This window comes from Equus caballus, chromosome 12 (genome assembly GCF_041296265.1).
Source record: "Equus caballus isolate H_3958 breed thoroughbred chromosome 12, TB-T2T, whole genome shotgun sequence".
NCBI classification, from domain to species: domain Eukaryota; kingdom Metazoa; phylum Chordata; class Mammalia; order Perissodactyla; family Equidae; genus Equus; species Equus caballus.
Window position 1 is genome coordinate 3,105,413 of NC_091695.1, and position 25,777 is coordinate 3,131,189.

The 25,777-nt window shown below is 52.7% G+C and overlaps 1 protein-coding gene across 11 annotated transcripts in view; it reads left to right on the plus strand.

The window, feature by feature from the left end:
- PRR5L (proline rich 5 like) overlaps nt 1-25,777 on the plus strand; it is a 146,403-nt gene that overhangs the window by 110,971 nt on the left and 9,655 nt on the right. For 6 of the 11 annotated variants that reach the window (XM_014729424.3, XM_023653889.2, XM_001488316.5 and 3 more), the window contains 4 exons: nt 11,879-11,936; nt 16,309-16,400; nt 19,409-19,549; nt 24,465-24,591. In XM_014729424.3, the coding sequence (XP_014584910.1) occupies nt 11,879-11,936; nt 16,309-16,400; nt 19,409-19,549; nt 24,465-24,591 (418 nt within the window). The remainder of the gene's footprint in view (nt 1-11,878; nt 11,937-16,308; nt 16,401-19,408; nt 19,550-24,464; nt 24,592-25,777) is intronic. The other 5 variants (XM_070229315.1, XM_070229316.1, XM_070229314.1 and 2 more) reach the window with 2 other exon arrangements.

Here is a 25,777-nt window from a genome sequence, read left to right on the forward strand (position 1 = left end):
GGAACTGGTTTTCAGTTTTGAATCTGGGTTTTTCCTTAGTTTAAGGAGCTAGGCTGGAGAGAAGGCTATCCTAGACACTATTTATTTAAATGTAGGTTTTAAGTTTCCTGAGGGCGCAGAGCCTTTGTTTTTAATGTGTTTGGTTTCCCAGTCCCTAGAAAGGACCTGGCATGTGATAGATGCTCCATAAACATTCTTGGGAGGGAGGGAGGCATTGTTCACGCCAGACAGTGAGGGAGTCTAGGCGGTGCGTCAGCGGCGTTACGAAGTGTTAGCCTGGTGGCTAGGAAGTGTCCTCTTCTCTATTTTCAGTGCTTCTGATTGTGCCAGGGAGAGTCTGCCTTTGCACCAGTGTGTGTCTTTTACACTTCTCCAAGCACAAGTCTGACCCAGTTCCACTGTGTGGGTTCTCCCCACACTAAGCAATTCTCCAACACCAGCTGGGTGTCCTACCATTGAGCTCACTGCTGACACTGTGTACCTGGAGGTAGTGTCAGATGCTACAGGTCAAGGGCTCAGTCCCACAAGACTGCGCCGCACAACTTCAGACCCCATTGACAAGTCCGGGTTGTCACCTGAGCTTCGGACCAACTGGCTATAGATTGGAGTTTCCCATGACCCTCTCCTTGGGTTTGACTAATTTGCTGGCCCAGCTCACAGAACTCAGAGAAACACTTTACTTACTAGATGACCAGTTTATTATAAAAGCATGTGACTCAGGAACAGCCAGGGGGAGGAGATGCACAGGGCGAGGTCTGGGGAAAGGGCGCAGAGCCTCTGTTCCCTCTTCAGGGTGACGCTCTCCGCAATCTCCACGTGTTCGCCAACCCAGAAGCTCTCCAGACATTGTCCTTTTCGGGTTTTTATGGAGGCTTCATTACATGGCACGATTGATCAAATCATTGGCCGTTGGTGGTTGGACTCCATCTCCAGCCCTCCTCCCCTCCCCAAGGTCAGAAGTGGGGTCACAAGTGGGGACTGAAATTTCCAACCCTCTAGTCACATGGTTGGCTCCATGGGCAACCAACTCCCATCCTTAGGTGCTTTCCTAAAGTCACATCATTGTCATAACAAAAGACACCTTTGTCATTCTCATCACAGGGTATTCCAAGGGCATTAAGGAGCTCTCTACCAGGAACAGTCTGGCTCTAAGACCAAATACCCATTTGTTGTCATAAATTACAATATGGCACCGTGACATGGTGATCTCCCTCGTTTAAGGGGGAGAGCAGGCCTCTCACTTGCTTCTGTCTAATCAGGATTTCATGACACCCTTTGCATTGGGTTGATTGTTGCGTTACGTTCGATTTATGGTAAATGATGCTCTAGTTTCCCTTTTAGACATATGTATGTTTTGTTTTTTTGGGGGGAAGAGTAGCCCTAAGCTAACATCTGCTGTCAATCCTCCTCTATTTTTTTTTTAAAGATTGGCACCTGAGCTAACAACTATTGCCAATCTTTTTTTTTTTTTTCTGCTTTTTTGTTTTCTCCCCAAATTCCCCCAGTACATAGTTGTATGTTTTAGTTGTGAGTCCTTCTAGTTGTGGCATGTGGGACGCTGCCTCAAGGTGGCCTGATGAGTGGTGCATGTCCACGCCCAGGATCCGAACCAGTGAAACCCTGGGCTGCTGAAGCAGAGTGCACGAACTTAACCACTCAGCCACGGGGCCAGCCCCTGTCCTCCTCTTTTTCCTGAGCTAACATCCGTGCCCATCTTCCTCTACTTTATACGTGGGTTGCCACCTCAGCATGGCCTGATGAGCGGTGCCGTTTCCACACCCAGGATCTGAACTGGCGAACCCTGGGCCGCCGGAATCGGAGCGTGGGAACTTAACCACTGCACCACCTGGCTGGCGCCAACATATTTATGTTTTTAAAAAGTGGATTGATTTCAGAACAATAGTAGGAGAGAGTAATAGCGTAGGTGGCCCTGGCCGTGGCCACATAGTGAAGGTGGTTCAAGAGGAACTCAGGTTTGGAAAGCCCCGTGCTGGCACTGCTTGAAAGTGGGCTGGTTCCGGAGCCGTGCAAAGACGAGCTCTTCACAGGAGGAGGGCAATCCAGGAGGGAAGGCCACAGGAGGTGACCCTGGCCATCACACTCAGCTGGCAGAGGGGGTTCAAGAGGGGAAGGCAGAATGAGCTCCAGAAATTACCTTCCTTCAGAAGTAAGGAGCAGAGCCCGGGGGCAGATGAGACCAGAGGCTGCGGGTGAGGTGTCGGGGAAGGTGACGAACGGGTTCCTGGGTGCCAGCCCCTCAGTGTGGAGGGAGACCGAAGGCCGCCTCTGGACTGCCCGCATTCAGCAGTGAAGTCGGCCTCCTCCCCGACTCCCAGCCTGCTTCCTCCCGCCACTTGTGAAGCTGTCTCTGTGGCTCTGCTTTTGGAAGTAAATGTTTTCATTTTGCAGCTTTAAAGAAAGAATGTCTCAGTGAAGAATAGTGAAAATGACCCTAGGGGAGGGCAGAGGGAGGGCCAGGGCTTATCTTGCATCCGCACACAGAGAAGTCAGCCTTTGATCCGCAGAAGCATAGGTGAATTTCCATCAGACACTGGCCGGAAAAATCTTTGACATTTCCAGTATTGATTTCTCATTTTCCTCTGTCTGTTTTGAATTGCGCCCAGAAGGAAAATTGGGGTCTCCGAGAGGAGCTCTGTAGCTTAGTGACAGCTCCAAGGGGTAATTGGTTCGCTGTAACTTTGGAGACTGACGCTGTGAAGTGCTCTGCCTTTTTCTCTCTCCTAATGAGGCACCTTGGTGGTTCAGGGCTTGGGGCTGGGAGGGGTTGCAAAGAGCACTTCCTGTCCTTCTGCCTCTGCGGTGTTTGTTAAAAGCTCTTTTCCCCAAGCCCAGAAGGTTAAATTCGTTTCAATGGAAGCAAAGTTGTGCTTGATACAGAAACTCAGTCTCTAGTCAGTGGCTCTGGACGGATAGTCTTAGGAAAGGGGATGTTAGCCCCCACGATGGCCAGCAGGTCGGGGATGGCCTGGGAGCGTTTGATATAAATATTTCCAGCTCACGTCTGCAAGGGTCCCGGGAGGCCAGTCCCCTTAGTTCATCACTATCAGAGAAGATTCGTTAAGGGCTTGTGGCACGTGGCAGACAGCCGAAGGAGGAGACCTGGAAGTGTCCTGGTCACCATCGACTTTGACATTGAAGACGGCCCAGGGACATAGACGCGTCCACACAGGTAACACACGGCGAAATGTTAGCTGAAGACCTGCATGGATGGTAATGGCTTAAAATCAGGCCCAGAACGAGTACACCTTATGGGGACAAAGATAGGATTTATAAGAATCCACAGAAAGTTGGGTGAGCGACGATAAAACATGAGGAAAATAATTTTTCTGATTTCCAAACCCAAAATGAATAGGTGAGAAACATTTCAGCTCTTCTTTGATCAGCCTGGGAAGGCTTCTAGAACAAGCAGGATTCCCCAAATGGAAAAAGAGGTAATTAGGTGGACAGAGGGCAGCAAAGGACAGCCCACGCATACTCTGCTTTGAAGGTGCAGTTGGTGCCAAGGTACAAAGGGGCTCTGAACAGGTGGAGCTGGGCCCCAGCGAGCAGACGAGACGGGGAGGAGGATGTTTTCCGGTCAGAAGGTCGTTAGAGGGGGCATTTGGGATTTGGCTGGTACTTGGAAGAGAGGCATTGTGGAGTTATCAACACTGCAATGGCCTAGAAGCTTCCCTTGGCTGCCGCGAGGGGAGCAACGGGGCGGCGCTGCTCTGAGGGTGGTGAGGACCCCTGGGGGTTTGGTTGTCCTCTGTGGGGCTGCCCCCCAGCCAGCCATTACCTTTTCGCAGCTCGGCCATGCTCCGTCTCCTCGGCAGTTACTTGAATTTTATGCAATTATTTGAATATTTGTATTGTACTCTTCTCAAATTTTATAAAGATAAATGGAAAGAATGAGTCCTGAAATTGACCACCACAGCTCTTCATATAATTGGAATAAAGATGAAAATCAATAGGCGTGCTGAAATGGCAAGTCTTTAGCCTCGTTGGACTTAGGTTGTTGCATGTTCAGTTGTTAAATACGGCACACAGAGGGACAGAGTGCTCAGAATACATCACCCGAGGATGAGCTCCAAAGATGAGGGGTAATTAGGGTTTCATAATCCCGCTTAGCTCCGTGGAATCAGAATGCCTCCTTATATCATGTAGGCGTCGTGTTCCACATGAGTCCGTGTTTTCAGGAGCCCAGCGTGTATGTAAGTGGATGACACTCTCTGGCCTAGGCAAGGATCCCGGGTTCAGGGCACCAGTGAGGGAGGGACAGAAGGCAGGGGCAGACGCTAGAAGTGTGGTGGTCAAGGAAGTGGCAACGTTCAGCCATTCAGTGGCCATGAGAAGGAAGCACCAAGGTGGAAGGGCTGAGATGTTCGTTAGACGTGGAAAGCAACAGGACAACGTTCTCTGGGGCTGTTTAAGAGCTACAAAGAAGACGGAAACAATGCTACTAGTAACAGCGGCCAACACCTTCAAGCATTTAAGTGCCGGCCCTCGTTCTAACCTGGTGCTTCTCAAAGTGTGGTCCCCGGACCAGCAGCTTCAAGGTCACCTGGGAATGTGTTGGAAAAGCAGATTCTCAGGCCCCACCTCAGACTGACTGAATCAGACACTGGGCTTGGGGCCCGGCACTCTGTGTTTTAGCAAGTCCGCCACGATTCTGATGTGTGCTCGAGTCCGAGGACCGCTCCAAGCATTTTTCCTGTGCTAGGTCATTTATTCCTCCTGGCGGCTGATGAGGAAGATTTTGCTATTACCGTTTTTTGCAGAGACTGCAACCGAAGCTCGGAGAAGGGAGGTTATCCAAGACCTTACAGCTGCTAGAGCAAAGATCGAACTCAGGCCATTTGGCCACAGAAGGAAAACCTTTTGGATTAAACTTTAAATGTTGAAATGCCCTTAAGACATCCTCTGAAAAACCACAGAGAAGGGAAATTTCAGTGTTATTTTATTTTTAGTGTCCGGCAGAACAGACATGCACTGTTTTCTTGCTTTCTTGTAAAATAACTTTTTTAAAAGCCCAAATTCACCCTTTTAATGACCACTGAAATGGTGCTAAATGAAGAATTAGTATTTGTACCACGTTTCTAATCCCCTTTGGTCTCTGTCCAGGGATGTCTGTCTGTCTCATAGAACCACACACACCCCAGGACTGGTTTATTAGGAATTCTCTGGGCCTGGGGGTGAGCTGTGTTTTTAAGACTTTTTGTTGCTTATGTAGGAAGCCAGCCAGGTTCACAGGAAATGTGGACGTCCTTAGAGATGATGGCTGTACTTTCAAAGCCGTAGAGGGACATAAAATGGAGGCGCCCATGATTTCCATCAGTGGCGTAGTGTCAACAACAGGAACCTTCGTAGACACTGATATCACTGGACCAGTGCCTGGAGTGGAATTGTTGGTGAATACAGGTTCTCGGTAGGCAGAATGACATGCTGCTAGACCCCTCGGGCATAGGAAAAGTTGCCTCATTTGGGAATAGAACCCACCTGGGAGCCAGGTGTTCACCTTGCTAGACATTGAGCGTGTATTCTAGAGAGGAAGGCCCTGGAAAAGCACTTTCGGAGAGGCAGAAGTTGGGAAACTGGTAGCAGGATTGGGCAGTAGAAATGACCCAGCTGGATGGAAGCCTTGTGGTAGAACCCAGTTACGTGGCCTGAGATTGCCAAGCCAATTGCCCCTCAGGATCCGTGACCCTGAAAAGGATCTCATCTACTTTCTCCTGTGGACAAGGACATAAGAAGTCTCTCCAATTGACAGGGCAGGAGAGCATGATGGCTAAAAGCACCAGCCCTTCTGCCAGATAGGTCTGGGTTCTAGTGTTTGCTAGAATACTTATGGGCTATGTGACTGCAGGCATGTTACTTAACCTCTCTGAGCCTCAGTTTTCTTAGTAGTAATCTAGATGTAATCACGGTACCTACTTCAAAAGGTTGATGTGGTCAGGGAAATGCAAATCAAAACTACACTAAGATATCACCTTACGCCCGTTAGAATGGCTAAAATAACCAGAACAAAAAATAACAAATGTTGGAGAGGTTGTGGAGAAAAAGGAACCATCATACACCGCTGGTGGGAATGCAAAGTGGTATAGCCACTATGCAAAGCACTATGGAGATTTCTCAAAAAACTGAAAATAGAAATATCATATGACCCAGCCATCCTACTACTGGGTATCTATCCAAAGAACTTGAAATAAGAGACCCATGCACCCCTATGTTCATTGCAGCATTATTCACAACAGCCAAGACGTGGAAGCAACCTAAGTGCCCATCAACTGATGATTGGATAAAGAAGATATGGTATACATATACAATGGAATACTACTCAGCCATAAAGAAGGATAAAATTGTTCCGTTCACAACAACATGGATGGACTTTGAGGGCATTATGTTAAGTGAAATAAGCCAGATAGAGAAAGACAATCTCTGTATGACTCCACTCATATGTGGAAGTTAAACATGTAGACAAAGAGAACAGATTAGTGGTTACCAGGGGAAAGGGGGGTGGGGGGGTTGGCACCAAGGGTGAAGTACCAACCTACAATATGACTGACAAATAATAATGTACAACTGAAATTTCACAAGGTTGTGAACTATCATAACGGCAATAAAAAATAAAATAGAAAAAATCGCATAGAAGTAACTTCTGATTAGAAAGAAACAGAAACAGCAGCACAGGCAAATTGGGTAGCATGTTAGCTTTATTTTGAATTATAACACTGAATATGACATCAAACAGATGTAATGAAAACCTTTTGTGGTTCAATTAAGCAAATGGTTTGTATAGGAGTTTCTAGGGCTAAGTCTCAGGATGCAGAGCTCATAGAATTGTAAATTAGATTAACATAAAATAAGAATCATCCACCTGTGCAAAATAAAGACATTTTAACTTTAAAAAAACACAAAGGTTGATGTGGTTACTAGATGAGATGACGTATGCAAGGTGGGTGGTACGTAGTGAGCAGCCAAGGAATAATGGTGCTTCATCTCTTTGTATTTTTTCTTATCATTGCTAAAGTCAACTGGAGGAATGGGCTTTGGATTCAGACCAACCTGGGTGCAAATTCTGGTCTCATTTGCTAGTTGCTTCTCTGAGCCTCAGTTTCTTCATCTGCACAAAGGGCGTAGGTTTGTGGCAAAGGTAATATGAGATAATGCATGAAAAAGGTGTCATACAGCGCCTCACAGAGTAAGAACCAGTAAATAACTAGTGGCATTCTTCTGTCATCATCACCATCATCACTGCTGAAGTGATGGAAGCAACAGTGGCTAGCAGCCTTAGCATCAGCAGGATGCCTGCTGCGTGGAAAGCTCTTCCCTCGGGGATCACAGGGCAGCGTTGTTCTCCTCGTCCCCTAGTCTCGTTGGGTCTCCGTTTTCCTGAGTCCCTCTGGCCGGTTGGGGAGGTGCCTGACGGAGAGGGGTGCATGCCGTTGACAAGCCCTGCACTGCAGCCACGCACCCTCTCCCCTGCCCTCCCCAGCCTCTCCCTGCCTGCCCTCCGTGATTACCCAGCACGCGCCAGGTCTTTCCAACCCACTGAAAACCATGTGGTTCTGGATGCCTTTCCCCAGAGAGCCTTGTTTTTTGCATTTTTTTCTAGCTGAAACTTGTTTTTCTGTTGGCAGCCCATTTTTCGATGTCTTAGGAAAAATAGATATGTCAGCTGTTTTTCACTTCCCGGCTCCTCTGCCAGTTCGTTAAAGTGCTGTGTGTTCCACGTCTAAGTTCATTTATGGGGCAGGGGATGTCTGAAGGAACAGCGGGCCGGTTCCAAGTCCCGAATCATTTCCTAGGTGGCTCTATTTGATGTCACCATTTTTTTTGGCTTGAAGCCTTCGGGCTGGGGAGGTGACCAGGTAGGTACCATCGGGCAGGGAGTGCGACAAGAGAAAAGTCAGGTTCTTTCCAGCTCTGTCACCATGCAGCTCCATCACCACTGCCCCACAGCGAACATGTACTCAGCACCTTCTGGAGTCAGGCGTTTGTCAGGGGCGAGGATTCCGTGAGATGAGCCCGGGAGGACAGACGCTCAGACAGACAAACGGTGTAAGGCAGCTGCCTCAGTCAAGGCTGGTTTTTTCTTTTCTCTTTCTTTCATTTTTCTTTCTCTCAGCAGCCTTAAGCCCCACTGATGTCCAGTTGGCACATCCAGCAGACAGGGCGGGCTTCGTAATTTGTGGGGCCCAGTGCAGAATGGAAATGCGGCCCTGGCTGGGGTGGGGGAGTCGGTCTCCCCTTCCCATGAGCCTGCTGTCACAACTCATGGGGGACAGATGACCCCCAGAGATGGTAACCTTTGTGCTCTCAGTGCCTAGATGAGAGGGTCCCCCACTGCGTCACCAGCACTCAAGCCACAGCTGTGCCAGCCCAGGATGGGGAGGGCCGCTACCACGCCTCTGCCCAAGATGCTGCAGGGTGCATGCCCAGCCCCAACCCACCCTGCATCAGCCCCCACCAACGCGACGCGCACCACCTAGGGAGTAGGATGCACGGGGGGAGGAGCAGGGGAAACCCGGCAGGGCCAGGCGCCAGGGCATGGGGGGCAGGGGCCTGAAAAGCCCTCCTGGGAGGCAGTAGGAGGCAGGACCATGGGGAGCTGAGGCTCCAAGCCGCCAGGACATACACGCTCCATTGCCTCTCAGATTTCATGTACTAAACACAGATTCAAGGATACAAATAGGAAGAATTGAAGATGGAACTGCAGAGCACTCAACCCCCAGGGCGGGGCCCTTCAGAGCACGAGGCCCTTTGGAACATGGGACCCTTTGGCCTGTGGGGGCCTGTGTGACTGCAGATTGCCAGGAGAGGTCCCTGACCCACTTTGAGACCCAGGCGGGGTAGGGATGGGAATGGAGCCAGTCACCTAAGCTGGAAGATGCAGGTTGTGCCCAGGGGTTTGAGCCTCAGGTAGATGGCCACCCATGCTCCTGGAAGGCTGCTGTGGGCTAGACTGACCTGAACGATCTTACTCCACCAGCACATGCCGCACAAAAGATGGAGGCCTTACTTCCAGCCTCAGCTTATTCAACTGTAAAATAAGGGCAAAATCTATGAATTCCTAGGGGTATAAGAATTTTCAAGATGCTTTTGAAAGGTGCTTTAGCTTCCTGGAAAATGGGTCCACCCAATATCGTCAAAACTGTGCGACCAATGGACTTTGACCATAGGCCTGGGGAGAGGAGGGGCTGACTGGCTGGTCCTTAGGCCCCGTCTGAACCCAGTCTTGTTGCTCTAATTTCAGTCCACGCTACAGAATCTCCATGGGGTATATTGTGAGAATTTTTAGAATGTTTTCTCTTTCATTTCTCCATAATACACAAATATCTTCTTTTCCTTGAAAAAAATTTCTTTTCCCCAAATGTCTACTTGAAGGGGGAAGAACTGGAAAGAAGAAGGAAGGGGGACGTAGGCCTTTTAAAACTTTCCCTTAAGATACAAAGTGAGTTTTATCAAATGAAGAAAGTGTCAACAGATTTAGGGCCCCGTATCATTTTTGCCCCTCTTAAAAATGTTCTCTCTCTTACCTTGATTTCTTAAAAGTACAAAATGGTCTTCAGCACCAAAGCAGGTGGTATCTACTCAGCGGATGTTTGTTACGTGTCTGCTTGTTCTAGGCACTGTTCTCAGAGCCAGGGCTGCTCCAAGAAGAAGGGGTCCTCACATCCTAACACCTCTGACAGAGGGCTGGAATTCCTTTCTCTTATTACCGCTAGGCTCTGATTTCTCCCAGTGCCTCAGTGCCCCCCTCCCCAAAATGTAGATAAGTATAGAGATGGAACAACACGATGGAAACTGCTTCCTAGAGGGGGTCTCTGTTACATTTGGAGGGACACCTCAGAAAACAAAATCAAGGAGGGCTCGTAAAGTTGTTTTGGGAGAAGGCTGGGGCAGCAGTGTTGACGTTAGAGGTGGTGACAGAATAACGGCCTCAGGGGCCCTTGCACAGAGTGCGAGGGGATGTTCTGAGAGCCTGGTCTGGACCAGTGACAGGGACCTGGGCAAAGCCTCCAGGCGCCATCTAGGATGTCTGCCCAGGACGTCTCACAGAGGGACTGCCATCTGCAGGCACTTGTGTAGTCCCCTCCCGTTCCGCTCGGCTGCCGCAGAGCCTTGATTTCGGTAATCTGAATTGGGTGCTGTGGTGTTTTCTTGCTTTCTGACCCAGAAGCTGCTAGGACTCACTGTCGTGGCTGGAAGGTAGAGAACACAGCTAGGGTTTTGCCTTAATTAGCTATCCATTCTTTAAGTCTTCGTAAAGGAATTGGTTTTTTTCTTTAACAGTTAGTGTCCTCCTGGAAGATGTCACCGTCCCTTTGATTTGGGGTTCCATCTGCTGTCTTGAGATGAAATGGTGGCCAATTACTTTTTAAAATTAGGTCATATCTTGTGACTCTTAGTAGGACCTCTGAAATTTGGTTTATGTGCATTAGTCACAGAAATGTGATATTTCTGATAGATATTTTAATATTTTTGATGTGGGCCCCTTTGATAGATATTTTAATATCTATCTATTTTGATGTGGGCCCCTTTGATAGATATTTTAATATCTATCTATTTTGATGTGGGCCCCTTTGATAGATATTTTAATATTTTTGATGTGGGCCCCTTTGTTACTGACTCTCTTTACCTCCCACTCCTTTTGTGAAGAGAGTTGGACTAAGAAAGCAACTATTATCATCGTTACCCGCTACCACTGATTGCTAGGGACATAAAATACTGTGTGTGCGTGCATGTGTGCGTGCGCGTGTGTGTACAATGATTAATCTTATGAGAACGTCATGGTATTGTTGGTAGGATGCCATTTTACAGATGAGAAGCTCAAGACTCAGGGAAATGAAGTTCAGGGTCGCACAGCTAGAATGTGGCTGAGCTGGCACTTGAACCCCATCTGATAGCCAGTTCTTTCCACTCTGCCGTGCATGCTCTCGTCGTTGCCATCACAGGGTTTTATAAAGGAGAACACTAAGAAATGCATTCGGTTTGTAGGATGCGTTCATCTCGGGCCCCCGCCCCAGAGCGCAGGCCTTTGACACTCTGATGGTGTGACGACGTGAGGGCAGCCCCAGCCCACCTTGCTCTCGGAGCGTCTGTGCCTGGCAGAGGCTGCTCTGCGTCCTTTCAAGGGGAGGAGGTGGTCTGGGTGGGAAGAGTTGCTTGAAGGCAGCAAAGCAGAGTGGACAGAACGTGGCTTCTGGGCCAGGAAGACCAGCACTGCCTGCTGGGGGCGAGTCTCTTCACTGCCGTGAGTAAAGTCAGGGTAACGGCACCGACCTGATGGGGTTATTGTGGGGGTTGGAATTAAGCGAGATGAAGGGCGCAAACCCTCTGATGTCCACAGAACACCCAGAAATTGTTGGCTGCAACTGCAAAAGGGCTTAACCTTACTCTTTCTCTCCACAACTTTCCCATGCACGCGCTCATCGACAGACACATACTGCTGCTTAAGAGTTTGTATGCAGTCTCTTTCGTGTCAGCGTGCGAAAGCCTAATTTATCTTTTTTTTCTAAAACAATCATTATTTCAGCATAATTTACCATTGCCTCAGTGTTCCCTGTTTAGAGTTTGGACGAAGGCTCCAAGTGTCATCCTCCCCTAGAATCAGCCAAGCTCGTGCTGCCTCTGCCCTGGTGGGAGGTATGGGGATGGTGGCTACGCCAGCTTCGTCTCGCTCTTTGCCTTGAGATGTCTCCCTGTCTTCTCCTGAAGCCTAGGCTTTCCGAGAGGACGGAAAGCTTCTTAAACTTGGAGGCGTGACTGGCGCACAGGTGCCGAGAACTCTGTGCCCTCGCCCGCTGGCAGTGGAAGAGAGTTTGTCCCGCCGTGAAGTAGCCCAACTCTTGTGTTCTTTGTTCTCTTTTGGCAGAACCAGCTTCTTGCAAAAGGACTGTTGTTTGTGGAGGAGAAGATTAAGCTGTGTGAAGGCAAGTACAAGGTGCCCTCGCTGAGTGGGTCCCTATGACTCAGACTTTGAGGTCTGGGCAGCCGGAATGCTTCTGGGCAAAGGTGTGGGCGCCTGGGAGTGGTTCACCCATTGTTTCTTCTCTAGCTGGGGGCAGCACTTTGGTTTGAGCCCCGCTCACGGCAGTGCCAGGTGCAGCTGCGTTTTGAGACAGGAGGTGGGATTGGGGTGTTCTCTCTGGAGACCTCTCTAAGGGGCTTTTTCACAGGATGTGTACTGGTGGTGTGCTCTGAAGGGATCAATTGTACGGTAGGTGCTGCCACGCTGTTCCCTCTGGTCCGATCCAGGCTGTTTCCTATTGGCCTTTGTGATGTTTCTTGAGGTCACACATGACAAGAGGCCTGTCTGTTTGGGAGACATGAGGCTGAGCAGGCGCACCCTTCCTGGAGTATGACTTGATAGGCAAAGGAAAATCTGCTGGTCTTAAGAGATTTTAGAGCCCAGCTGGCAGGAGAGGAGGGCTCTGAGTGGAGATGGGAGATGGGACCAAAGGCCAGAATCGGCCGACCCGGGATCTGCCGAGGGCTGATCCCAGCTCCCTCCAGCGTGGAACCTGATCTTAGCCAGCCACCTACTTCCTGGGTGGCTCTGGCAAGTTTCTCGTTTCTCTGAGCATTGGTTTGTATCATTCTGAAATGCTAAGTGAGGCTGGGGATTGTAGGGAGCACAGGGTGTGTGACCAGCATAGCACCATACCCGGCATGCAGGGGCTGTGCAAATGGCTCTTTCTTTTTCTTCCATTCTCGGCTAGATACCTCCATCTCCACCTCTTTGTTTTCTCCCCATTTCCTGGGAAAGAGACTCGTGTCCAGTGAAGTTCTCCTGGAAAGACAAAGTAGGAGGAAGAAGGAGAAACCGACACCAGAGGGTCCCAGGGCTGGGCCCACTGTAAGAGCTCACAAAGCTTTGGAAGAATAGAGGCTGGCAACTCACCCTGTCGATTTGAAGCCTGGCTGAACCTGTGGGCTTGAGGCCCTTGAACACATCTATGCTGAGACTCTTCAGCCGTATCCATCCCCCCGGCCCAAGGCCTGATGTGGGAGTGACTGGCGTCGACAAGAACTTAGTGGCCCTTTTGCATCTTGGAGCCAGGCTCTTGCACAAGTGTGCAAGGTGGCTGACTAGTAAGGGGAAGAGGAGCATGGTCTCCAGCCACATGGTCTGCCTGTAAGTCATTTGGGGACACTTGAGTGCCCTTCGGAGGGAGAGTTGAGTGTTACCCGAAGTGACACTGAACACAGGGGACTTCAGAGTGAGAACTCAGGAACAAGCTCGATGGAGAAACAAAGGTCATCCCTTGAGCATCACTGGAGAGCCTGGGCCCAGGTGGCTCTCTGGGTCCCCGCTTGTCCTGGGGCCTGAATGTCAGGGTCCTTTCTGCACAGTGAAAGGGTGTGTGGGGCCTTTTAGGGTCTTTCACATCTGCAGCCAGAACATCTCTACTGTTTTATTTTATGCATTGCAACTCTAACGAAGGTTTCTACTGGATCAAAGCATTCTCTTGCCAGAAAGTACAGTTTGCAAACAACTGGTCTGGTCAGCTCTCGCTGAGCACCCTGAGCCGGTCCGCCCTCGCTGAGCACCCTGAGCCAGTCCATCCTCGCTGAGCACCCTGAGCCGGTCCGCCCTTGCTGGGCAGCCTGAGCCGGTCCATCCTCGCTGAGCATCCTGTGCTTTACTGAGCGTGTTTGCTTTTGTGTGTCCGCCCACCTTGTCGCTGTGGAGAGGGCAGCGGCCGCTCTTATCCGGGTGTTGCTCCGATGTGGGCAGAGATGCCATCTTACTTCCAGTAATCCTTTCTAGAACTCTAGTGACCCTGACTTGGAAGAAGATTCTCATTCCTGTTCTGTATGCCTCCGGTGATCTCAGCTCCTGTGGTACATTGGAGGACATTTTTTACAGCACGGTCGTCTAGAACTTGCATCCAAACGCCCTGCATCTCTACAGGGCGCTCAGTCCTTGACTTGTGGGCTCTTTCTGGTGGCGAGGTCACCTCCCTCCTTGACCTCTTTCTACCCTGCTTTGTTGCCTCTGTCTGTCTGATGTTCTCTGAACACTTTCCAAAGCCTCTATTTCTCTCTGAAGTTTGCGGCCAGCAATTAGCCGCAGGTTCTCGGAGAGGCACCTCCCTGCTGTGGGGCTGCGGGACCACCTCACGGGCTGTGAGCTTTCCATCTTGGTAGGGAAGGGAGGAAGGTGCCCCCAGCACTGACCTGCAGGAGTCCCCCTCCCTCCCTGCAGGTCTGAAGGGCCTCCGGTGTCTCCAATGGAAGGTTCAGGGTAAGGCCATCATCACAGCAGCTGGAATAGCCTTTTCTCCTTTGGGGTACGTTGTCTGAATGTCGGGGTCACCTAGTTTTAGGTACCAGGATGCCCTGACATTTCCGATAGCTCTTTCGACATCCCCGACTCCTCCCGATGTGAACTAGCACGGCCTACACTTGAAAAGCCGATGCTGAGTGAGTGGTTCATCCAAACGTGTACTGATTATCTACTAAATGCCAGGTCCTTTGCTAGGTGCTGGGGACACGGCGGGGAAGAAAACCATCATAGGATTACAGGCCCTCATGATGCTCACAGCCTGACAATGGAGACAGATATTAATCAAACTGCCATCAAGTATAAAACTGTAACCAGGACCAGTACTGAGAACACAATCTGTAGTAGGGGGATTTGACCAATGGGGGAGACTTTCATGTGGGAGTGATGCTCAAACTGTAGCTAGAAAGATATACAGGTGTAGGTTAGGCAAAGAGGGGAGGGGAAGAGCAGTCTAAGCAGAGAGGCTAGCATATGCAAAGGCCCTGTGGCATGAAGGAGCATGATATGTATGAGGGGCTGAAATAAAATCCACATAGTCAGGGCCTGAAGGCTGGGGCGAATACAGAGGAGGATGAAGACACAGAAGGAGACAGCCTCTCCTGGGTCAGGTTAGACTATGTTATGGAGGTTTTCTTTATCCTAAGAGCAAAGGAAAGTGTTGGAGCTAACTATTAAGTCCTGCTGTGTCCCGTTTCATATTTGGGTTAAATGGAATCTCCTTCCACTCACCAGCTCTAGCATCTGTGAAAACCTGTACACTTGATGCTTGCCATTCATTCCTTGGAAGATTTCTGAAATTGACTTATCGATGTGCCCGGCACCGTGCTGAGCACTGGAAGTATGTTGGTGAGCAGGACAGACGGGCCCGTGTGCTCACTGCGTTCTGGTGGAAGAGGCAGAGAGGTGACTGAGGGATCCCAACAGTGTGACAAGTGCTTTGCGAGGCGAGTGGGGGGGGCGCTGTGGGTTTGCACTTCTCCAGTGTATCGCCCCCAACCTTTCCAGCTCTGCACGCCCTCGGCCCGGCCAGCTCCTGGTCCTGCCCTGGCAGCCACCGCTTTTGTTGCCCATTGAGTTAAGAGACAGAAGATGCTAAGCCAATCTTTCCAGATCTGTTTGGTGGAACTGGCAGTGCCAGTGCTGATCTCGGCTGACCCAGTGTCTCTGCCTCAGGCGAGCAGAGACGGTGCCCATCAGCTGGGCAATCTAGGTCGTTAACCAGCAGACTCCTCTGCCCGGGCCGCCTCTCCTGCAGGGGCAGCTCCTCGCACAGCCTTTCACTGGTGCTGGGTCACTGTGCATGTCTAGCCTGGGGGGCGCTTGGCCGTGCTCAGCCTCCCTGATCCCGGGGGTGTGAGTAGCCACGGGGTCAGGAGGTGGGTCCTGTGTGTGCAGGGGCCTCTTCAGAGAAGCTGCCCTCCCACTTACTGCAAACAGTGGGTGGAGGTGACCATTTCCAGGCCCTTTTTTCACCTCCCTCAACTGACAGCTCAAATCCAGACTAAAAAAGCCAGTGTCTTATTAGGTAAAAACCAAAATGATGTAGAACTGTACACATAATCTTTCCGGATTATGCTGCTCAAGAGCATGGGTTCTGGGATCCCAGCTCTGCCTTCTAACTGTGTGAATTTGAGCCAGATCCTTGACCTCTCTGAACCTGTAGAATGGGGTTATCGAGTCTCCTCAGGAGGTGTCTCACAGATAGGTGGTTCTGTGCAGCGCCTGGTAATGTGACCATCCTTGTGATGACAGCAATTATGTGATTTTCAAAACTCAGCTCCTCTTCTGTATCGTGGGGGTCAGGGGGTGCGGGTAGGAGGCATATTTGCTCGCTGTCTGTCGAGCCTCCCCGTCCAGTCCTGCGTTTACTGTAGTAACGCGCGCAGATCAAATGTATGCAGTGGGCCTTCTCGGCGCCCCACGCTCCGTTTGACGTGGGACTGTCTTCTGGCCTCTCCTGCGAGTAATGACCAGTTCTTCTCTTTCTCCCCTGTCTTCTCGCCCTCGTGTAGGTGACGGTCGCATTGAGGTTCTGGCTGAAGTCTGGGACCACTTCTTCACCGAAACCCTCCCCACCTTGCAGGCAATATTTTATCCAGTTCAGGTCAGTCTTGCTGGGAGCCCCTCCTCCCCGCCGTGGCCGGCTGGCTCCTTTCTTGGCCTTTGCACCTGGGGCCTCCTGGTGGATGGGGGAGAAGCAGGGGCCTGGGCGCGGAGGGGGCTGAGGGCCTCGGGGGACCGGAGCAGGCTCCCTGGGTCTGTACGCAGCATCCAGCCTGAGCGGAGGGCAGTTGGCGGGCCCTCGTCTCCCTCTGGGTGCTGCGTGGGTCTGCGCGCTCTCGGAGTCGTGTGCTTCCTCTTGCTTTTCAGAAAGAGAGAGGATGGGGGAAGGGCAGTTTTATGTTTCCTTTCTTTCCTTCTTTTCTCTTCCCCTCCCATTCTTTGAAGCACAATTTTTAAGCGAGTTTCCTGTTCCTCCCAAGTTGTGGGAAAGGAGTATGCTCCTTGCCCTGCATAAGGGATTCCTGAAGACGTGATGCAGCAGAAAGAGCTCCAGACTCCGAGTCGGGACTGGGTCTGGGCCAGCTCATTTCATGACGCTGAGCACAGCTCCACTTCATCTCCTGCCACGTGAGGCGTTTCGAGGACAAGACGAGCAGCGTCTCTTAGCGTCTTTGGCTTGTGGCCTCAGCCCATCCTACCACACATGTTGACTTCCCCCCCTCCACCCTCCAGCAGAGGCTCAGAGCAGGCCTGGTCAGCGCCAGGACAGGATGGACGCCCCAGGCAGGCTGACCAGGAGATACTCCTGTCCAAAATATATGTCTCTCTCACACTTACACCGCCCTGTGCTCTCCATCCGTCCTCCCCTGGGGGTTAAGGCTTCCCGTCCAATCTAATCGGGCTTTACTGAAGCGCAGGTGTGGGACGCAGCAATGACAGGCCCTTGGCAGTGGCAGGAATTACCTAGTCCTGGAGGTGAGGGCTCATGTCCTTGTGTGCTCTGAATGGTGTTTTAAGGGAATTTGGAATTCTTTTAAGTATATGTCAAATATTTAAAAGTTGGGAGGTTATGCCTGCGGAGTGCGTTTCCCGGGTCAGGCCAGCCCCCAGCCATTCCAACAGGAGCCTCTGGCCTGCAGACCACTGTGCTTTTCAGCCCATCTCAGCTCCATCTTGCACCCCTGCGAGGGGATTTACAGCCCTTTGTGGACAGTCATGCCCCTGCCCACAGACCTCGCCTTGGCCAGCAGTGGTCTGAAGACGACAGACTTGAGAGGTAGGGTTGCCAGAGTTAGCAAATAAAAATACAGGATGCTGAGGTAAATTTGAATTTCAGATCAATAATGAATAATGCAATATTTGGGACATACTTATACTAAAAAAACTACCCAAATAGTTTTTGACCAGATAGCTTGTGTTTTATTAGGCAATCCTATTGGAGGGGGCGTGCAGACCTGGGTCCCTCTTAGGACCATTTGAGCAGGGAATTCCAAGGTGTGGTGACCCAGGTGGGTTTAGAATGGCGAGTGTGGGATCTGGGCGCGCATGGCCCCAGCACAGTCATCCGAGGGCCAAGAGGGGCCCTGTTAGGCTCAGAGGCAGGCAGAGCCCGGGTGAGCGGGTCTGAGGAGGGTACTGTCCTGCTCCTCTTGAAAAGCTGTCAGGTCTGATATTTGCCCTTGTCCACCTCCCCACAGTTTCTCGAATGATACTGCTGCTGGTCCAGACACCCCATTTTGAGCACCCCTGAGTTAGGGCTTCTCTCTACTGGTGCACCATTCCTGAGCTGTCTCTTAGTCCAGCTTTATCGGCTCGCAGCTCCCTTTGTGCATCGGTGTCTGTGTGGGACCTGCTTCCTCGTTGGACAGGTGTGGCTTGAGTGCCCACTGTGTTCGTGGGTGTGGAACTTGGCCTTTGACTTTTCTGCCTTGTAAAGTGAAAGGAGTCCCGGGGATGACACGAGGGCACAGACCCCCATGAGACAGGCAGGCAGTGCCGAAGGCTGGGACGTGGTGCCAGCACCGGGAACCGCAGGACCTTGGAAAAGGATGGAGGGGAGCACTGCCGTGGGAGGCGGGCAGGGACGGCGAGCCCAAGGGGGTGGTTACACTGGGCCTGTGGGGAGTGAGTGGGGGTGTGTTTGTCTGTCGGGACTGGAGGGTGGGGGCATGAGATGGCAAACCCCCTCTTGCCCGTGTTTCTGTAAAACCCTAAGGAGTTCTAGGAAACCTAAAACTGCCTTAAAGCTTGGCCGGCGTGAGGGATGGGAAGCCGCGTCCTGTTTGGGAGGGTACCCTAAGGATGTCTTTGTCTCTCCCAAGAGCAACCAATTAGGTGTGACCATCTATACGTGTGCAGAGGAGAGGCTTAGAAACGGGCCCTTCTTTCTCCTTCAGTTCTGGAAGCCTCGGGAGCTCTGAGATGAGATGGTGTGGGTTTGCAATTCGGCTGTACCTTGAGGGAATTACTGTCGCTCTGGCCTCTAGGGTTTATCTGGGAAGGGGGTTTTATGATAGTCCCTATCTCAAAGGATGGTCGTGGGGATTAAAGGTGTCATTTAGGTCTAGAATACTTAGAATCCTGCCCAGCACATAGTCAGACTCTCATGATTATTAGTTGTAACTTTCATCCTCTGCCCCCCCCCACAGTTGAGCAAGTCCCTGTCCTTCTGCGTTCCCAGTTATTTTTCTTCTTGAGTTACATGTGTTTACACGAGTCCAACAGGTCCTGTTTCCTCCTCTGCCTGGCACATGATGGGTGATAAATATTTAACAGATGAAGTGGAGGAAGCAGCCTGGAAGGAGGGGGGGCGGGGTTGATCTTTTCTCTTTTCTCCCCACCCTCCTCTCTCTTCCTGCTTCCTGAGCGCTCACAGCTCCGACAGCACGGCCCCCATTGTGTGCATCTTGTATGGTCCTTGGGTCATTTAGGCAGATGAGTCATGCATATCTTAAAGGATGGCGGGGCCAAGTCTTGGATTCTTAGATGGCGCCCCTGGTCCTTGCAGACGCCTCATCTTGTCCCCATTTGTTGTCCGGAACCCTGTGTGGTTGATGACAGGTCCAGCGAGCTCTCACCTCCCAACCCGGCCTCTTCTCTCCTCCCCAGGGCCAGGAGCTGACCATTCGCCAGATCTCCCTGCTGGGCTTCCGCGACCTGGTCCTGCTGAAGGGGAAGCTGGGCGACCTGCTGCTGCTGGCCCCGTCCAAGCTGCCCTCATCCATAGTCCAGATGTTGCTCATCCTGCAGGTGCGGCCCCAGTGGAGACATGACCCCAAGGCTGAGGGAGGACACTGTCACTGTGGGATGAAGGCAGGGGACTGAATGACCCGTGCACTTTAGCTTGGCTCAGTGTCCTTTGGCTTGTTGTCCATGTTCCTTGGTTCATTTGTTCACTTGCTGTGTGTCCCCTGAGTGCCTCTGAGGTCCCGGTGCTATGCTCGGTGCTGGGATCCTTGTGGCATGTGCGAGGGGCACGATCCTATCGTCAGGAAGTCGCCGCCTGCTCTCCTCTCCTGTTGTGTCAGGGCCACAAGCTGCAAGTAACAACCAGAACCCTGCCTGACTCAATCCAGACCAGGAGCGCACTGGAAGGTCCCCAGCACAGCTGGGCTTCCCGAGGGCCTCCAGCAGGAGGGAGCCCATGTCAGGCCGCAGAGCGCCCACCTTTCTCCACTTACGGATCCCTGCTCACCTCATCTGCCTTGTTCTCGCTGACGCTGCTGCTCCTGGCCTGCCCGGGCTCCCTTGGCCTTGCTGGTTCTGGCTCTGGCTCTGTCTCTGTCTCTGTCTCTGGCTCTGTCTCGCTGCAGAATTGCGTGCCGTCCTTTGATTTGCACCTCACGAAATGTAGATCCCACAGCCCGTGTTTTTCCACCCAGAGACGACCAGGATGGTTGCCTAGTGTCTCTTGATCCCAATTCTAAGTCAACAGTAGAAGTTGAGCCCACTACTGTGTGTGCCAGGCACAGGCCGAGGACTTTGAGTGGGTTCCCTTCTGAGTCAGATAATCTAAATGACTACCTTATGAGGCGGGCACTGTTGTTATTCCCATTTACAGATGAGAAAACTACAACCCCAGAAGTTTACATGCTTGTCCAAGGTCCCTCAGCAGAGGAAGTAAGGCTCAGGGGAGAGACTTCGATGGTCTACACCATCAGGCTGCACGACTCCCCTTTGCCCAGACAGCTATGACCTTGAGTAGGGTCAAGTAGTATGAACATGGCCTCAGCAAGCCCAGTCCTATGGTCAGGGCGCACAATTCCAAGAAACAGGGCTGCTGCGCTCCCCCACCTCTGTACCAAGTTCACTGCTGCAGCATCAGCTCCGAGCCCATCCTCAGGGAGACAGTTCAGCCTGGACCAGGCGGGTGGGGACCCCGGCCGCCCTCCCAGCAGCGGTGGAACATGAGGCACGGGGCCCTGATCGCCCCCTCCCCGGATGCCGTTCTCTCCAGTTCTCTGAGCTGGGCCGTTCCTCTGGGCGTTCTCCCCCTTTCTTGAAAGCAGAAAGGAGGAAGAGTTGCCTAATAGGATGAGAAGGGGTTAATTGGCTGGAATGCCAGGTCAAGTATTTTATGGAAGGGACAGAGAAGGAAGGGGAGAGAAAAGTGTGCATGCAGCTCATGTCTGAGAAGCAAAGAACAGAGCTGGGATCCCAAATAAGGAGTCTAGAAATGAGCTCTTGGGGATCTGGCCAGGAAGATGGGAAAGTTGGGTTTCCACCCTCCCATTTCCAGTGTAGTATTTTGGGGAGGAGAGGTGATCTGTTTGGTGGTGGTGGTTTTGTTTTTCTGGGAGGAGAATTGAGGTGAGGGCTCTTACCTGTGGGCCACAGACCAGGAGGGCCTGTTTCTGTGGTAATGAAAACATCTACCACTTTCCGTCATTCTGGGCCCTGTGCAGGACAACCCAACAGCCACGTGAGAGCTGTCAGCACCCTGAAGCTTATGGGGAGGTCTAGATGCCCGGAGGAGCCTTCCTCCCAGCTTGCTCTCCACGGGGCAGCGTCAGGCTCTTCAGTGGTCCGAAGGGTCTTAGGAGACAGCCAGGTCTGTACCCTGGCCTCGGGCCCAACCCCCCTCTCCAGCCTTTACCTGACCTGACACCCCTGCTGCTCAGTGCCTGGCCACACTGCCTTCACCTCTCCCTGCTGAGCGGGGTCTGTGTCCCTCTGCTCAGAGCACTGGCTCTCCGGCCACAGCCCCCATGGGTCAGGGCAGCTCTGTGTGCTTTCTCCTCCCTCCTGGGTCCTCGCAGCCACCAGAGGCCCAGGCACACAGAGCGTGTTAAGTAGACATTCGTTCATGAACGGTGGCACCAGCTCGTGAGAGCCTGTGCGGGACCGACCCCAGGTCTCTGGCCTGAGTCCCGTGGTGGTGACCATCACGCAGGCCTCTCTCCTAGCAGAGGGAAGCGTAGTCGGAAAAACTCCGTGGTTGTGATGAATGTCTGGGAGGTCAGGCAGGGAAGCAGTCCCTGTCTTCCCGCTCCACAGATGAGATGCAGGGTCTGAGACGGTGGCTGACCAGCTCAAGGTCACGTGCTCATTAGAGAGCAGGTTGGTACCCCTCCTCAGCTCCTGCTCTCTCTACTTTCCACTTGGCCTTTCTTAGCCTCCACCACCTCCCCTCCCGCAGTCTCCCGGGTGCTCGGAAATGCCTGTGAACTTCCAGATGGTCCCACTCCAATGCAGGGCGTTCGGCATTATTCCCCTGGGGGCCTGTTCTTCCTCACCCTGGGACCTGGAGAGCCTGGGCTGGGAGTGTGACAGTGATGAACACGGGTCTCTCCCCAGTCCAGGTCCGTCTTCCTGAGCAGCAGGGGTGGCAGCTTCTGGCTCTGAATGGAACTTAGAGGTTGTGCTGCCCTGGGACCGTTCCCGCTGCAGGAAAGCTGGGCCCGGTAGTCAGAATTGCTCCCGCTCCCCGCAGCCCCGCTCCCCACAGTGCCACGAGGTCTGGGGTGGCTTCCCTGCCTGACTCTGACAGAGAAGAAGAGAGAGCCATTTCTCAGGCCTTCACGGCTCCCTTTTCCAAAACTCTTCCCAAATGTCCCTGCACACACCCCTCCCCCTGAATACACACAGGACTCAGCCTTCCCTACTGTGGGCTGTGTGCTCCTGTCCTCAGGCCGAACCTGGGAGTTTGAGCGCTGTGGGATCTGGTTCCTCCTGGCAGGTGCAGACGGGTCCTGAGATCGTCCTAGAGCTGCCCACCGGCCAGGCAGAGGCTGCGACCTGTGCAGTCACCCAGGGCCCCACGCTCAGCAGGGCCCAGGCTTGGTTTAATTCTCTCCCACTGCCATCTTGGAATTCTTAATAATTTTTGAACAAAAGACCCTGCATTTTCATTTTGCACTTGCAAATACACAGCTGGCCCTGCAGCCAGGTCGAGGGCAAGGGCAGCTCCTTCCTGAGGGCCACGTGCAAGCCAGGTTCTCAGCAGCCCCATGGGAGCAAACGGTCCAGTTCCACATCACACATTCCTTACCCGTTTTCTTCCCACCTCTTGCCTTTTCTCCTTTCTCTGTCATCCCTATCTGTTTAACACTTATGAATTATCAGGAGGAAAGGCTGGGGGGAGAAGTTAGATGAGAAATATTGAGGAAAGAAAGTGGAAAAAACGTTTCCGCGGCTCTGAAACCCCATCAAGGTGGTTTTGGGGCCGCTTTGCTGTTGAGGCCTGGGGTGGGTCCCCGGGAGCGTGAATAAGGCTCCCCTCCCCCGTCTACGGCCTGCTGGGCAGATGTGTATGTCTTCCTCCGAGAGGGACCTCCTTTGCACTTCCCCTTTCTTTCCGCTGCTGGCTTTCCGCGGGGTCAGCTCAGGCTGAGCAGAATTGGCGCCTGGGGCATGAGAAGCCATTGCCTTCTCCCCATCGCTGCCTTCCAGTGCCAGGAGCCCTTACTGAAGCCACCCACTTTTTCTCTGCATCTCCTCCTTTCTGACCCCTTCCCAGCCCTGCCTCCAGGTCTGCTGCACGGTAGCCCCCTCCTTGCCTCCTCTGTTTCCTTAGCCGCCCACCCCCTCCCTCTACCACCCCAACCCCGTCACTCTGAGCTGAGTCAGCCTGTTTCCTGGGAGCTTCATCTCCCCCACTGACCTCCAACCTGTGGCATTGGCCCTTCCGGCTCCATTGCCCGACCGTCTTTCCCTCCCATCCCCGAACACTCTGGTGCAGTGGAGAGCTTTTACTTTTTAAGTGATGGTGATTTAAAATCAATTCTGCTTTGAGAATTTGGTGGGACAACCTGTTGGGCTGAGCACAGCCCCACGGAGCCTTGTCTCTCTGCTCGCCTGCAGCCCCTCCATCCCAGAGCGTGGCTTCGAGTCCTTGCCAGGGGAAGACTGAATTCCCTGGGCGTCTGCTGGTTTTCTGGAAACGCTGGTTACTCCCTGGCTCCTTCTGGTGGTGACTGTGTGGCCATTTGTTTCCGCCATGCTCCTTGTGGGCCTTGCTCTGCGGCTCGGGTCATGCTGCGCTGTTGAACTCACTCTTCATCTCGGTGCTGAACCTCTATGTCTAGTTCCACAGTGACTCTTCCTTTCTTCGACTGTTCTGGGCTTTTCCATATTCTGTCCCTTTCTTTTCTAGCCTGGTTACAAGCGGCAGTAAGATGTGTTCGGAGCCACACGGCCTGGTTCCTGTCCTGCCTTTTTGCCACTTACCAGCTGTGTTTTCCTGGGCAAGTGACTTAGCCTCTCTGGGCCTTAATTCCCTCATCTGCAGAAGGGGGACGGCGAGAGCGCCTTCCTCCTTGGGTTGTTGGGAGGCCTCTGAGCTTGATATGCGTACAGTGCTTATAGAACGTGCGCACAGGTTGAATGTGAAGCAGTCACTGCCAGTGCGGGTGGGATTACTGTGGTTGGGACCAGTCAGACGTCAACCCTGGAGCTGGCATGGGGACAGTCCCGCCCAGCCTGCATTGGTGGGACTCAACAGGAGTGGCTGCCATGGTACCTGCCATGCACTGTTCTGGGCACCGTGACCCATGACAAGTGACTCAGCTTCAGGCCTCAGTTCCCTTTGCTCCAGCCATGAGGATGCTGCCTACTGGCGTCCCTGCCTTGTACGCACAAGGCGGGCAGTCAGGATTTGTTGACTGAGTCCCAGCTGGCCTGGAGACTTTGAATGACCTCTGTCTCTCTTGATGTTCATTTCCAGAGTGTTCACGAGCCCACAGGCCCTAGTGAGGGTTATCTGCAGCTGGAGGAGCTGGTGAAGCAAGTGGTGTCTCCTTTCCTGGGCATCAGTGAGGACCGTGGTGTCTCAGGCCCCACGTTCACGCTGGGTAAGGGGCCGACTCTCGAGCTGCTGGGAGCCTCAGTGATCACACTATCACCTGTGTGTCACTGAGCCCCGATTATGTGCCAAGCCCTTAGCTTCCAGTGTGGCTCTGTGCAAACCTGTGCTTGCTCATCACTCACGTACCCTGGCTAGCCTGTGTCACAGTAACCTTCTTGCTCGGTGATTCCTTCCCAGGGACGGAAACTGTGCCTCTGGGGTGATGCTCACCTGATCTGTGGCTTTGATCTTTTTCATGTGCCTGCCCCCACCTGAAGGGAAAACCCGCCCGGGGTGGATTCCCTGTGGAAGCTGCCCGAGACGTGGGGCCAGGTTGTTGCGAGTGTGGCCATATGGGATGGAGCTGCTGCTCCCGCTCGTTTCTGTAGGTGCCACCAGGGCCTTCCCGCCCAGGAAGGGGCTCCTGGACTTGGGGACAAATCCCATCAGGGCCTTTTTTGGTGGCTGTAAAGCTTGCACTGGTGAGTGCCAGGCTCTGTGCCAGGCCCCCTGGAGACTCTAGAGATGAAAGGATCGGTTCCTTCTCTCCGAGAGCCCGCGGTCTAGACGGCAAATGGCTCTAGAATAAGGCTTATCCTAAAAGACACTCCTCAGTCACTTTCTGAAATAAAGCCCCAGGTGCTGGGACTTTTTGTTTGTTGCCCTTTCTCCAGGAACTGCAATGGTGTCTGTGCACAGTAGGCACTCAAAAAAAGATGTTAGATGGCTGGCAGGCCCTGCACCCGAGGCCAGGGGACCGGCACCCACAGGGAGGTGCAGGTGCAGAAGGAGATGCCCCGCATGTGGAAGCTGCCGTTCCCTCCTCTTGCTCTAATGGAGCTGTGGCTGAACCTGGTCAGAGCTGGGGGAGGAGCCGTGCCAGTGGAGTTCTGCCCCTTCCTGGGCCTCGAGGCTGCGGACACACGGGGCAGGCCGGCGCCAGGGGTTCTTGTCAGGTTTCTCTGGAGACAGAGCCACAAGTCAGAGGGTGCTGGCCCCAGCCTGCTGCCTGCCGGGTCCCCCTTGTCTGACCATCCCTCCCTCATTCCACTGAGAGCTGGAACAAGCCAGAGCAGACGTGACAGCTGAGGGGAGACAGGCTCCTGCCCTCCCTCCCCGGAGCCACCTTCCTGCTCTTCGGGCTCCAAGTTGGGGCTGGGCTGGGGCGGGAGGAGCCAGGCAGATGTCGGACG